Below are 14,266 nucleotides of genomic sequence, written 5' to 3' on the forward strand. Positions count from 1 at the left end.
TAAGGAGAACTGAAGTGGTCTCAAAGCAAGCTTGTGGCAGAGATCCACCCCCCCCACCCCCTGTCGTGCTGCAGCATGGGTTTCACACCCATGGGACAGTGGTGTGCCACCTGCGGGGTAGGGATGTCTGTAGGTAGAGGTGTGCCAGCCATAGGGTAGGGATGATGTCCCCAGGGTAGGGATGATGTCCCCGGGGTAGGGATGTCCACAGGGTACCTCTCATGGCTCTGCAGCACCAAGCTCTCTCCAGGTCCCTGATAAGTCTCTTCCCCCGACTCCTGCGGCCTGGGGGTGACCGGGCTCTATGCTACCCGTCTCCAGGGAGCCCGGGCAGTGCCACCACCGCTGGAACCAGCGCACCTGGGGCGCTTCCAGCCTTACCGGCTTTCCCGCTGTGATAAGCACCCGCTGACGGGGAGATTCCCCTCCAGCAAATCGCCTCCTTCAGAAGCAGCACACAGCAACACAGTGCGTGCGGGGGCAGTTCCCTTTGCCTTTTTTTTTTTTTTTAATCTCTTCTTTCTCTCTCTTTTTTTTTTTTTTTTTTAAAGTTTTCCAGGACCGGGGCGCACGGGGCCGCCGTGCCTCGACGGGACGGGACGGGACCGGAGCGACGCTCTCAGGAGGGACCCGGGCCGCCGCCCCGACGGGCCGGGAGGGGAGCGATGGGCGCCCTGCCCGCCCCGCCGCCCGCCCCCGGCCCCGCCCGGGCCCGGCCCCGCCCGCCCCGCGGGCCGGGCTCCACGGGAGCCGCCGCTCGGCCGGAGCGGGGCTGGCGGCGGCGGGTGAGTACGGCGGCGGGGCCGGGGGGATTGTGTGTGTATGTGTGGGGGAGAGTGTGTGAAGGGGACACGGACACCCCCCGGCTTGTCACTTTGCCGGAGGGGAGAGGCGGCGGGGGCACCCGGGATGGGTCCCCTGGGAGCGCCGTCGGGTGAGAGCCGCTTTTTAGGGGGGGGGCGTCGGGTTCAGGACATCGCTGCCGTCGGAAGCTGGGGGGATGCATGTGCTTGCCCTCCATCCGAACCTGCGTTTGGGAGATGACGACGCCAGAGTTTCTCTGATGCTCTTTCAAAAAGCATTGTTATCACTACGGTTCAGATGGGTACCAAACCCTTCACTAAAAATAATAACAGCAAATTTGGATAAAAGCAGGAAGGAATCTCCCTACTGATATGCTCTGTGTCTCTCGCTGTTGTTCCTCTTGGCATGTCTAAGTATGGTTAAAGGTCTCCAGCCTGCACGGTGGAAGGAGAGGCTGTAAGCGCCATGGAGGGACCCAGGGTGTGGAGGTGGATTTCTGCTTGATGGCGGTGGGAGAGATTCAAAATTCTTTGTTTCTTGTATCGCTGGAAAAAAGTGTTGTTCTGAGTAATGCTTAGTAGACCCCATGAATCACCATCTGCGTAACTTTATATGGGGGATGCTATTCTCAGCATCTTACTGGAACTATGTAAACTATTAACAGTTGTACCCGTTTGTACATGCAATGTGCAAGTCTGTTTCTCCGGAAAGCCTATTTCAGAGCAGGTCAAAGGAGGAGATGGGGCAGACCAAAATACCAGGGTGGCTCAGCGGGTTTGTTTGGGAGTCGGGAATTGCCATCTGTGGAGGCACAGCCCCTCCGTGGAAACCTGTGCTCACCGGGAGACCCGATATTTGGGATGCTGAGTGCTTGGGGAGCAGGCTCAGGGAGCAGGGGCTCAGGTCTTGACCCAGCATTACACCTCGCTTCCCGCCCCTGCTCCCTCGGCCTCTTCTTCCAGTGGTTGCTGCACTGAGGAAAACATCGTGGGTCTTTTAAACAGGCTCAGGAGAGCCGTGCCAGCCCGGGAGGGGGTTTGGCAAGGGGCCGGTGCGATGCCAATGTCACTCAGTGTGGAGCAGTCACCCCCGCACACGCGCTGTGGGAGCACGTGCCGGGTAGAGTGGAGGAGCTTTTAGCGTTGCTCCCCACGCTGCGCTGGTTTTGTCAAGAGAGAAGAGTTTATTCTCTTGAGCTGTCAATCCATCACCTCCCAGAGACTCTCCGCCTTCCCTCCACGTCTGCCTCCCCCTCGCTGCCACTGCTCCCAGATGTGCGCAGCGCCGGGGGCTGCAAAATTCCCTGGGCAGGGGAATCTCAGCATCTCCCAAACCTCACCAGAGGAATCGCAGCATCTCCCAGACCTCACCAGGGGAGTCACAGCATCTCCCAAACCTCCCCAGGCTGACCCCAAAATGAGGAGAGTGTTGACTGCAGGAGCTGAACATTTCAACTCTTGGTGCTGTTTCAATCCAGGCTTTCAGTGCGGAGCGATCTGTGACTTCCATGCCGTTGGATCGAGAGTTTTGCTGTAAGGTTTTTGGGTTGTGGTGGTTTATTTTTTTTTCCAAATAATATTGGCTGAAAATTTTCCAGGAAAATGCCATGCTCTCAAAAGGAGCTGGATTCACGGGTCAGTCCTTGGGCTCTCGTGAGCATCTACTACTGCAAGGCAACATAAGCCCAGCTCGTCTGCTGTGTCCTGCTCGTATTTGGTGCTGAGTTGGAGGATGCTGGTCCCTGGCAGCACCTAATTGCATCTCCAGCTAGTCTCTAACAGTCCCTTCTCCGTCTCAGCTCAGCCAAGCCCCTGCTATTCAGGAGTGAGCATCTAAACATGTTCCCTCGTTATGGGGGGAAGATCTGCCTCCTCTCAGCCCAGAAACACCACCTCCTTCCCGGCAGGTGACTGCGACTGCTGGTGGGGACCACGAGCCACTGCTGGCCCGGGCACAGATTCAGGCTTGTGACCGCAGAACGAGAGCCAGAGCATGTTGTTCGGGCTCCCAGCCTTCCTGCAGGTTTCCTAAATCCCTCTTCTCGTTGGATTTCTTCATTAAACATAGATTAGATCAGATGATGTTTCTTTCACTACGAAGTAATTTGGCTTTCCATTTATTGGGCCCATCTGATAAATAATGGCTTGAAATAACGTAATTCTACTCGCCCTTGATCACACTGAATCTATGCTGGACTTCTGCTCCCTCCTTAGCTCTGGCTTGGCACTTCCAGCTCTCAGGGTACAATCTGAGTCCCCGCTGTAGCAGGAGAGCCCTGCCTGGAGGAATGGAGACCAAAGGCACCAGTTTATCTTCATTTAACTGACATACAGGCAAAGTGACGAAGGAAGAGGTGGGGGCTGAACGTGAGTCACTCTGCTCTCCATCCACCTCTATGCTTAAGCCCCATCTCCATCCCAGACAGCCCCCAACGTGCAGGCTCTCCACTGGTGCTGCCACCACGGGAAGCCCTCACAGAGGAGTCACCCAAGACTGAATTTGTAAGGCGGTGCTGGTGCTTAATTCCCACGTGGTCCAAAGCTTTTTGTTCATCAAAAAGTGGGAGCTGAACCTGCATCTTCTTGCTGGGCAATGAGCAAGGCCAGAGGGGATGTGGTGGGACCTCTCTGCCTCCCAAGTTGCTGGTGCTGATTGATTAGTTGGAGGCTGGGGATCCCCAAGCCCAGGGGGTAGATACTTGTTTGCTGGGAAAAGCGAGGTGAAGTGGGAGCCCCAGAGATCAGAAACCAGCTCCCCCTCCCCAAATTTTCCTGCGCTGGGGAAGAACAATTGCTCTCAGCGTGGAAGTGCCACCCAGCTGAAATACGTGACACTGTCTCATCTCTTTGGTTGTCAAACCAACCCCAAACCACACTGAAAGGGATGGTGGTGGTAATACCTGTGGGATCGATCGCGCCGGGAAGCTGAGAAGGTGTGTGCTGGAGCTGGCCCAGGGGAGCAAGATTTTGTGTGCCAAAGCTCATTTGAATGAAGGCTGCACAGACTTTTCCAGTGTCAGGGTATTTACCCCACCTTCAAAATAAACTGATGCCTCTCTCTGCTTCTGAAGTGTCTCAAAATGGGATGTCATAACTGGGTCAGTAAAAGCCTCATAGATCTCAGTGGTCTGCTGCCTCAGACCCCCTGACCAGCATAGCAGAAACACCTACTTCAGCAGTAGGTCATACCCTCTCTAAGGATTTATCTTGCATCCAGCACATTCCTGCCTTTTAATGGAGATGTGGATGGATTCCTGTTCCCATCCTTGCCCTGAGCTTGGCCATGGCAACGAGCGCAGCTATTGCAGGCTCCGTCAGTGATGGGAGAGCTCACTGGGGTCCCTGCTCACTTGGTGTCTCAGGAGCCACCCCTAGGTGAGATCCCCTGGGTTGCCAACATCTGAGGGTTGTTTTTTTCCCCTGAAATAGCAGCTCTGTGACTTTCAGGGATGGTACTTGGCTCTTTTCTGTGAGAAAGCAAGAGGCAGTGCAGCCCCAAATCCCCTGAGCTGTGGGCTTTCGAGCAGTGATGCCAGACACCTACTGTCACCGCAGGATTGAGTTACCTCCAGTTTCAGAGGACAAAACCTGTGCACTGATAATTCAGAAGCGATGACATCTTAAATTTATGTCCCTCTCCCTAACCTCTTCCATAAGCCTTGCTTTGATCAGAAACCCAGCTGGTGTTCCTCTGAGCTTGGGAGGAAGTCTGGAATAAAACCCAAAGACAAGAGCTATGCAAGTCCCCAGAGCTGCCTCTGTAGCTCCCCTGGCTGGGGTTTCCATCCTGCCTCCATGGGAGTGCTGCATTCTTTCTGGAAAACGAGGATGTTTTTCTGAGGATGTTGGGAAGTTTATGGATCCAAACTGGTGGCTGACTTTGCTCTGCCCAAGGGCTTCCCATCTGAGATGGTGGAAAGGCCCCTTCTGATGGTCAATAATAAGTAGCTGAAGAGTGTGCGACCTCCAGAGAGGTCCCAGCTCAGTAGTTTTCTCCTTTGCTATATCTTCTTCCATGACCTTGTCCTGCCCAAACCTTTCTTGTCTTGCAGGACGTGGGCTATCTCATGCCTTGTCTCACTCTTCTCCCCTCCTAAAACCTCCTTCTGAAGGATGGCAGCTGCCTCTTTCCGCTATGGCATGACCATCACTGGGGCCGTGCTGCTGGTGACGGGGACGCTGTGCTTTGCCTGGTGGAGTGACGGGGAGGTGGGCAACCTGGCCAGCAGTGGGGCTCGCCTCCTGCCTCCCCGGGAAGCCGAGGCAGTTCCCAGCTCCTCTTCCAGTGCCCTGCTCCGCTCCGTCAGCTTCTTCTGCTGCGGCATTGGTGGAATCCTCCTCCTCTTCGGGCTCCTCTGGTCCGTGAAAGCCAACGCCAGGGTGGTCTCTCGCCGCTACCAGTACCATTTCCCCAGGGACCTGCAGTACTTCACCGCTGAGCCTCTGGAGAAGTGGAACTGCAGGTGGGTACCATGTCCCCAAGTGGTACTTGGGTGGGAAGAAGACGAGGGTGGGTTTGACTGTCCCAGCACGGCCGTGTACCTAAGCCTGCTCTCAGGCCTGCTCATGGGCGAGCTCAGATGAGCAATAATGCCGCTGCGCTGCTGGTCACTGCTCAGACCCCGTTCTGTGCTCCCCTCCAGCTCCCCGAGTAGATGCTCTTGCTCATTAGTGTCAACCTTCACCCAAGCCCCCGCACCGTCCCCTCCCTCAGGCACCCTCTGTGCCCATGCTGGCTGCTCCTGCGGCCGACTCAGCCGCAGACGGCTCTCCATGCCCTGCAGGGCCATCACTGGCCAAGGCAGACATCTCCTTAACAGAGCTGCTGAGCAGAAGACCACATTGGTTTTCTGGCAGAGTGCCTGGACTTGGGGGGTGGGGTGGGGTGGGGGGTGTCATCCAGACCTCCAGCTGTTGAAACCTTCCCTGGTGCCACAGGTCTGCAATGCTCTGTAAGGGTGAGGGGGTTTACACCATCTTTGATGGAAGCAAAATCTGTGTTAAAAGGGAGTTAAAAGTAAAAAAGAAGGAAAATAATCCTCGGATTGGCATTGGGATAGGAGTGCAGGTAAAGGAACCCTCTACGAAGCCCGTTTTGGGTTGTGGAAAGACCCCTCACCCCACCCCAAACACCACTGCTGCTTGTCCGGTCCCCAGATTCTTCCTATGTGAGCCTGAGATTTATTCCCACTTCTTGATTTATAAGTTTTTTGATCAAAAGGGTTATTTTTTTCCAGAGACCAGTGGAAGCCAAGCCAGCCGGCCCTTCCCAGTGCTGTTTTATGAGGTCACAGCAAAGATCTTGGCTCCAGTGTAAATCGGGCTCTGGGGAAAAGCAGCACTAAAAGAAACTCTTAAGAACATAAAACCATAAAAATTCAGTCGGAGCGGGAGGCACGTTCCTGGTTCTCTGGGGGTTTCAGAGCCCATCTGAATATCTAAGGGTGGGCTCATAAGCTGGTCTGGGTAGTCTGGGGGAGTTTCCTCCTCCCATGGAGGGCTTTGCAGTGCCCCCCACAGAGAATGTCCCCTTCCCTGGGCTCCCAGCTCCAACGCCAGATGGGAAGGCAGCGCCCTGGCTCTGCTGGCACTGCGGCAGCTCCTCCAGCCCCAGCTGAGCTGGCGGCAAAGCATCCTGTGCTGGGAGAAATCTCCCTCTCCGCATTTCCAAGGCAGCATCCCTTTGCAAGCTGAGGCAAAAGCCACAGCGTGGATGTCTGCGGCGGTAGGTCTGGGACAGGGGGCTGCCAAACTTGGTCAGGGGGCATCCCTGCGGAGCATTGCAGCTTATCCTTTGGACCAGCTGTGCCCTGCTGGTGCCTGCACCTCCCTAAGTACGCCGTGCTGGGTTTTCATCTGCAAAAGCAAGCAGACAGTGGGTTGCTTTCAAAGTCTCCGCGTCTTTGGGGCTGCCCCGTTTTGTAGGATGCCGAGCAGGACCGTGTGCAGGGCAAAGGTTGGGTGGAGGTTTTCCCTGTACACAAGCCATGTTTGCTCAGCAAAGCGCTGCTGGAAGTGGCACCAGGCTTGGCTGGTGCATGGAGGGCTTTGGCGGGCACGAGGGTGGGGTGCAACTGCATTGAACAGGGACACCTGGCTCTTGCCCGGCTGCTCTTGGCTGGTGCCGGGAAGTGGCTGACGTGGTCTTCTCTTGACCCTGGGCATGCAAAACCTGTGCTGCCCCTGGCACATGTGTCAATCAATCATGCTCCGTTGATGTGGTGCTGGGATGCTTCAGTTGATGGTGTGCACTGCCGGGTTTCTTCTTCCCTCGCAGCACCTGGGATGCCAGTGCCATCCCCACCTACGAAGAAGCCCTGACCTGCAGACCTGCCCATGGCACCCCAGCCTATGTCCAGCCCCCAGGGAGGAAGGAGGAGCTCACGCCACCTCTGTACCGCTACCTGGAGGAGGACGAGAGCTGGCAGGGTGGCCGCCGGCGCAGCTCCTCCGACAGCGCCTTGTTCCGCCCCAGCCTGTCCTGGCTGGAGACCCAGCACCCTGGGGAACCACGTGCAACGCCTCCCCCCAGCTACGAAAACATCAGTGTCCGGGGCATCTGAGCTGGTGGCAGCATGGGGCCGGGACTCTGCAGGTGGCTGCCCAGCCCCTCAGCTTTAAACCGAGCCCCTGCTTTTGCTGGGGTGAGAGGAGGGTGGGTGTGGAGGGAAAAGGGTCCATCTGGCTTTCCGAGCAATCAGTCCGGCGCTGTCGGGATTGTGGGTCCTATGGGCGATGTATTTGGAGCGCTGGGGGTAACTGGCATGTTTGAAAGCCTTCATCTTTTTAATAAAACCACTGCTGGTTGCAGATGCTTTGCATCCCCTGCTCTGACCCACCCTGGGGAGCTCATATCAGCTCATATAAGGTCGATGCTGCCACAGTCACTCCTGTGCCTTTCCAATGCCCCTTCCAGCCTATCTCCATCCCTTCCACCTTCCCCACATACTGACTTCCCATGCCTCACTTCATTTGGTTTAGAGATGTTCAGTGGCTCGTGCCTGTGTTCAGGGCATCCAAGTGCACTTGGCATTTCAGGCAGTATCCTATAAAAAGACACCCTGAGCAGCACAACCCCCTCCCTGCCCACCACGGACGGGTTTGCAGCCTTGCCCAGAGGAAAGGCCAACTGCGTTGGGGGCTGCTGCTGGTTGCTCTGTCCCACCGAAGTAACGGGCTGCCCTGGGCACCCTGCAGACCTGCAAGGCTGCAGAGTGGCTGCAGAGCCACAGTCAGATATAACATCTTGTTTATACTATAACACGTTATTTTTCATAAGCCGCGTATATGTGCTCCCACATGGGCAAGCAAGCGAGGGAACAAAATGAAGGCTGATTAAAGCCACGGCTACTGTCTGGCTGTCGGATGTGCAGTGGGAAGGGGACACCTTTTAACACCCCAGCTCCATCTCCAGCGAACACAGGGCATACAGACGCTCTGTTCTCACTCTCCTTGGGTGGACCAACCTAGCTTCAGCCTTCCCCAGCTTTAGCTCCCCCCTTCGCAGCCCCACTGGTTCTTTCCCAGCACCCAGCCAGAACGAAGTGGAGGCTATTCCCAACCCACCAGCCTCCAGAAAGACCCCAGAGCACTCCGTCCTCCCCTGCTGCAGACCTGCAGCCCTTGAAAACATGCTACACCCTGGTGTCACCCTTATGTTGGGGCTCTGCCAGCTCCAATTTACAGCCAAGTTCAGCTCCAGCCCCCCGGGCTGGGAAAGTCCCACTGGGACTAGCCACTCTCCAAGTCCCCGTCTCTGCCACCGTGCCCACCTCGTCCCTTCCCCAGGTGTGGGGTCTGGCCGTGTGTGCCTGCAGGGAAGGTTACCTGGACACGTGCCGGGCGGCTTCACTGGAGTGTGAACGGCGGGTCGGTGTTTGCATTCATTACAAAAGCGTTAAAAACTGGCTGGCTCAGCCCTGGGCAGGACCAGGCTCAATGTGCAGCTGATCCTCAGCCCCTGGCAGCCTCCAGAGAAAGAAACCACTCCTTGCCTTCCCCCGGAGGTGTGCTCAGCAGGCAGCAGCCGCAGGTAAAAGGACTTCTCTCCTCCCCTGCCTCTCCCACCCTGCCCATGGCCGAGGAGAAGACCTTTCGTTATGGGTTCATCGTACTGGGTTTCTTCCTGGTGATGACGGGGATGTTCATCATGAGCGTGGAAAAGCCCCAGATCTACATCACCTTCTGCGCCCTGGGCATCCTGCTCATAGCCGTGGGCACCATCTGGAGCATGTGCCAGTGCTACCCAAAGGTAGGGTCTGTCCCTTCGCTGTGCGCCTCGGCGGGCTCAAGAGTTCGGCCGGGTTTGGGGGGCTTCGGCTGCTGTGGATGTGTAGCCTCGGGCTGTGCCTCGGTTTCCCCATCTGTGGGGTGGGGTAGCAGCAGATCCCAGGGGAAAGCTGGCTGGGGTAATCCAGAAGGGGAAGTGTTGTTTCGGGAGGCTCTTGTGCTGCTACATCTCCCCGCTGCTGTCTGCCCCCTATACCTTGCACCTCCCTGAGCCTGGGGCTTTGCTTCCAAGCAGACAGCGGGGAAAAGCCCAAGGAAATCAGCTAGTATTCGTCTCTTCCATGCAAACCCACCCCCCAAACCAGCCCCTTCCCTGCACGTGTGGGAGTCAGGGGCTCAGTGGGCTCCCAGGACTTCAAAGAAGGGGCTGTTGTGGCTGTGGAGGTCCGGAGGGGCTCAGCCACACCGAGCATAGCCTTCTCCTGCCCGTCTCCTTGGCAGAGGGCACCGCCGGTGTGGCAGGGCAGCCACGCGTCCCTGCCCCGGGAAACGGAGCTGGCAGAAAAGGGTTCTTTCCAAGGAGAGGGCAGCTGCGGCGCTGATCTGGGCGCTGCTGGAGGACTCATCAACAGCTTGGCTGTGCCCCAAAATGTGAGGTGGTACATGGGACACCAGGGCCTGCGACCAGCTGGGATCCCCCGGACCAGGTGGGTCCCCTGGGACCAGGGTGAATCTGACCCCAGCTCCCCCCAAAGCTGAGCTCAGCCTTAGCTAGGAGGGAGATGTGCCCTTGTTGCCATGCTCAGGGTTCAAAGACGGGGCACCCTCAGTGTTGTCCCTGGCCACCGACCTCGCCTGTGGGCCCTGAGAACACTCCTGGGCTTGGGGACACACATGACCCCACTGGGGACAAGGCGCTGAGAGCCAGGCATGCTGGGTTCATTCAATCTCTTATTGATTTCCCCCCCTAAAAAACCCATTTCCAAGCAAGTCATCCACATGTGCCTGGAAAAGACCAAAGCCCCAGCTGATGGGACATCCCAGCCATTTTACCGCTAATGAGGGACGAGGGTCCCTGTGATGCCAGATGCAGCCCCTCGGGCTCTGCTTTCTTTTCCCCCCAGATAACATTCATCCCCGTGGACCTCGAGGCTGAGCGGTTCCTGGACCACAAGCCCATCGTGCTGCTGGAGAGGGACACCCGGTAGGTCCCAGTGTCTGGTCCCCCTTTCGGCAGGTGTTTTCATGTGTACACGTGGTTATCTGCATGCCCCTGGGGACAAGGGCAGTGTTCGAGCACACTGGCACTGGGGACAACTACACCTGTTGCAGCAAAAAATGACAAGCAGGGGCTGGGGTGGGGGAGGCAAGGGCTGGCTGAGCCCCCCTGGGGCTGGAGCCAGAGCGATGCTGGAGGGTGCAAAGCATCTGGCTGTGTTCCTGCAGGCATCCTCCTGCAAGGACTCGCTGCTGGCCTGGGCAGTGAGTTGGCCTCAGTGGCCTCTAAAGCACCTGATGGAGTCCTGTGTGCATGTCCCTGAGCATCTCCTGGCTCCATGGGGGTCCGGATCCTGCTCAGCACCCTGTTCCTCCTTCACCCCCAGCTTGCAGGCACCCTGCCCTAACCAAGAAGCCATCGGCACCTACGAGAAAAGCCTGCTGTCCTACAAGCAGATCCAGATGCAGGTGGTGGGCTCAGCCCCGCTCCCGCCCACAGTCCAGCCCAGAGTCCGCAGCTGCTCCCAGCCAGCCATGCAGGCAAAAGCAGAGGTCCACTGGGAGCTGGGGGGTTCTGGAGATCCTCCCCGAGAGCCGGCACCTCGGCTGGAAATGGCAGCAGGCTGCTGGTACGTGATGCCTGCAGGGTAGGGGTGGCATCGGTGGGATGCAGGGTGAAGCTGGAGGGAGTCAAACCCCTGGTGTGGGGGGAGGAAGAGGAGGCAGAGGGGTTTTTGCTGCTCGCACAGCGCTGAGTGCCCAGACCCCCAGCCCCACTGAAGCCCGATTTGTGTCTCAGCCCATGAGGAGTCTCAGTACCAAATTATTTACCAGGAGGAAACCTGGATTGTCTTTGGTTGTAATTTGCATTTTGCTTTTATTTCATTTTAAAAATATAAACAATGTCCCTCGCCAGAATAAATCCCAAGTTCCTGGTCAGACTTTGATAGAAATAAGATGCTCGCTACGTGTCCCTCAAACCAGATGCCACATATGATGCTCAGCATTGGTTTCAGAGGTCCCAAAAGTGCTTTGCAGGTGATGGGGGTCACCGTGCAGCCTTGGGGCGTAGGACTCTGGCACCCCCTCTGCCAAAACGCAGCTACAGCTGTGATGGGGTGCTCTGCTTTCTCCCCAGGACACAGGCACAGCATGCGAGGGCAGCCACTACTTCATCCCATGGGCAGGAGAAGGAACCTGGCAGGCAGGTTGTCCCCATACAGGCAGGCACGGGGGGCTGAGATAGGGCTCTCCTGGGGTGCCCCAGCTACCCAGCAAGGGAACTGGTGATGCCACGTTGCTGGCTGAGCAATGCCAACCCCAGCATCGGGGCCAGCAGACACCAGCTGGGAGGGAAACCCCAGCTCCAGGCCAGCTGTATTTACTGTAGACCCCTTGCTGCCTCTGAGCCCTCCCTGTTCCCACAGCCCCCTCCGGCCGGCCCTGGGGGACGCGCCGCTGGCATCCCTCCTGGAGGACATGGACACGCCATCACTGGAGGGCTCCGTGCCTGGCAGCCCTGCGCCACGGGGCCGGCCCTTGCCACCCACCGCCCACTCCGGCTGCACCCCAACCAGGTCCCCGGTGGGGGGAGAGCACCCTGGTTCTCCCCACAAAGGTGCTGGGGAGGAGGATGACCTCTATTACGGGCTCCATGAGGGGCCAGACGCACTGCTCGAAGATAGCGACCGCCTTTTTGAGCCTGAAAATTGATTTCCCGGAGAGAATGGCCACTTGGCATGGACTTGTTTCATGGAGGGGATGCAAGTGTCTCATCCTGGAAGAAAGGGGCTGGGGCTGCCCCCCACCCCCAAAAGCACAGTGCCTGCAGCGTAGAGGAGCTCTAAGACTCCTGCCCATCCTCCCTGCCATGCTGTGCCCCTTGCGCCCACCCTGCTGCACTGGACGCTGCCATCCCGCAAAACCCAAGGGGACCACCGCCACCTCCCAAATTTCTGCAGCACAGGGGACAAGCCTCCGCCTCACTGCTGCCATTTGGTTGGGCGCGGATAGGTGTGAATGCTGGGCTGGGGAGGATCTGGGCTAAGTAATGTACTTAGGAAAGGAAAAGATCAGCTTTGCTGCTTGAAACAGGATCAGCATTTAGGCAGGTAAAGGATACGATCACCCCAGGTAGGCTGTACAAGGCAAAGATGACCACAAAGTCTTTTTCCCACTTATCAAAGCCACCGTGGAATTAAAATTACATCCGGAGACTCTGGCAGCAGACAGCTTTCATGTCTCCAGGTTGGGAGAGGGGTGATGGTGGGGGACAGACCATGCTGTTCCCCATCTCCTGCACAAGGACCAGCTTCCAGCTCTGGCAGGGGCAGAGGGAGGAGGACTCAGCTGAGCCAAAACGCTGGTGATGTCTGTGGCTTCCCAAGGGCCGCCTGAGGTGATGGCTTTGGGCAACCTTTTCTCTCCTCGCTGGGGGGGGGTATCAACAGCCACAGCGGTGCAAGTGGTTTTGCATGCTGTCCCCAAACTTGCTCTCTGAATAATAAGCGTTCATTTCAAGTCATATTGATGGAGCTAAGCCTGGTTTGTCACCACGGCAGTGGCTTTCTGCAGCCTGTTTGTAGCACGCAGAGATGGCAGCGCTGGTGGGAGCTGCGACCTCTGCCTGCCCTTCGGCTGCTCGGGGTGCAGCGGTCTGCTTTCCCAGGGCAGCTGGGTTCCCACTCAAGCATCAGCGGATCCAATACTATGGGGATGCTGAGAGTCCCTCCCTGTTTTGGGAAAGCTGGGCTGGATGCCGCGTGTGGCCAGTGTGGCCCCAGGAGGCTTGGGAGCACAGATCCACTGGCAGAGCTGCTCTTCAGCAAATTTATTTGGGTTGACAAGCCCAAAAATGGGGCAAAGCTGGCACGTGAGGGGGGTAGAGCATGGGAGCTGTGGGAATGATGTTCCCTGCGCTCCCTGACCACCCAGGGAGCGCTTTGCTAGTTCAACCCAGTGTGGTGCAAGAAATGGCTCTACCTGGCGTGCCTCATGCACCCTGTGACACCCCTCCTGGCGTTACCGCACCCTTTGTTCACCTTCGCGTCACCGCAGCAGCAAGGGCGAAAGGGCAGGTGGCACCCCAAGCACCCGGGGTGCCTGCAGCCAACGGTGCGTCAGGAGGGTGGGGAACAAAGACATAGGTGTTTGCTAAATATTACTGCGGGATTGCGAGTGGCCACCCAAGAGGAAGCATTGCCCAACTGTTTATACCTGCTCTACTCCTGCCCGTCCTTCCCGGCACACAGGGTGGGGGGGGGGGGGGGGGGGGTGGGTGGGGGTGGGGGGGGGGGGGGGGGTGGGGGGGGGTGGGGGGGGGCGGATCGTGGTTGCTGTGGGGACAGTGTTGGGACAAGGCCATGTCTCATGGAGTTCTGGAGAGTTCCGCGGGGCAGAACATCACTCTGCCTCGCCATCTCATACAGAGCGTAGGAGCCTCATAGAGACCCCAAAGTTTCTGGCCATCTCATGTCCTGGGAGTGGTTCCCGCTTTTGGCAAAAGAAACTTCATTTTCCGAAGCATTTTCCTTGGGCAGGGACAGAGGAGAGGGCTGAGGCAGGGCTAGAGCCTCCCCCGCCCCAGGACCCCTTTGTGCAGTTGGATTTGTGTCCCCGCACCCCTTAGCTGGATTTAGGTCCCCGCCCCCCTCAGCCCAGCACCATTGCCGTGCCCACAGCCGGGGGACCCCAAGGCTGCCAGACAGCCCCCCCCCCCCCCCCCCCCCTCCCCCCGGGTCCCACTTCCCCCGCCCCGGCTGAGGTTAACCATTGTGCGGAACGGGACATTCCTGCATGACATTACGGGCTCCGCCAGCCCCGGGCCCCGCCGCCCGCTCGGGGCTGATCGGGGGGGAGCGGGGAGCCTCAAAGGCTCTGCGGGGGTGGGGGCGAGGGCGTGGCCGGCGCGTGGCCTTGACGGCTCGTGGGAACCACCTACACAGCGCACCAGTGGTGTAGTGGTATCATGCAAGATTCCCATTCTTGCGACCCGGGTTCGATTCCCGGCTGGTGCA

At 57.9% G+C, this 14,266-nt stretch overlaps 2 protein-coding genes and 1 non-coding gene across 3 annotated transcripts; all 3 read left to right on the forward strand.

The window, feature by feature from the left end:
- Positions 1-4,868: 4,868 nt before the first annotated feature.
- On the forward strand, positions 4,869-7,366 carry TMEM61 (transmembrane protein 61). Its single transcript, XM_009955227.2, has 2 exons — positions 4,869-5,266; positions 7,081-7,366. The coding sequence occupies exons 1-2, from the start codon at positions 4,917-4,919 to the stop codon at positions 7,364-7,366; spliced, it is 636 nt and encodes a 211-aa protein (XP_009953529.1). The 5' UTR covers positions 4,869-4,916.
- A 1,511-nt stretch (positions 7,367-8,877) lies between these two features.
- Positions 8,878-11,963, forward strand: BSND (barttin CLCNK type accessory subunit beta). The gene is made up of 4 exons (XM_009955226.2): positions 8,878-9,054; positions 10,157-10,236; positions 10,637-10,879; positions 11,678-11,963. Exons 1-4 carry the CDS (start codon positions 8,878-8,880, stop codon positions 11,961-11,963), a joined length of 786 nt encoding a protein of 261 aa, XP_009953528.2.
- A 2,232-nt stretch (positions 11,964-14,195) lies between these two features.
- Positions 14,196-14,266, forward strand: TRNAG-CCC (transfer RNA glycine (anticodon CCC)). The gene has a single exon. It is a non-coding gene; the product is annotated as a tRNA-Gly (tRNA).

The sequence above is a fragment of the Leptosomus discolor genome, chromosome 3 (assembly GCF_034619465.1).
Source record: "Leptosomus discolor isolate bLepDis1 chromosome 3, bLepDis1.hap2, whole genome shotgun sequence".
In the NCBI taxonomy this organism is placed as follows: Eukaryota; Metazoa; Chordata; class Aves; order Leptosomiformes; family Leptosomidae; genus Leptosomus; species Leptosomus discolor.

Excerpts from the sequence above, each read along its gene's own strand:
- TMEM61 (XM_009955227.2), top strand. The coding sequence starts at position 4,917 with ATGGCAGCTGCCTCTTTCCGCTATGGCATGACCATCACTGGGGCCGTG. Across the intron at positions 5,267-7,080 it reads CTGGAGAAGTGGAACTGCAG|CACCTGGGATGCCAGTGCCA; the intron begins GTGGGTACCATG and ends CTTCCCTCGCAG.
- BSND (XM_009955226.2), top strand. The coding sequence starts at position 8,878 with ATGGCCGAGGAGAAGACCTTTCGTTATGGGTTCATCGTACTGGGTTTC. Across the intron at positions 10,237-10,636 it reads CTGCTGGAGAGGGACACCCG|CTTGCAGGCACCCTGCCCTA; the intron begins GTAGGTCCCAGT and ends CTTCACCCCCAG. Across the intron at positions 10,880-11,677 it reads GAAATGGCAGCAGGCTGCTG|CCCCCTCCGGCCGGCCCTGG; the intron begins GTACGTGATGCC and ends CTGTTCCCACAG.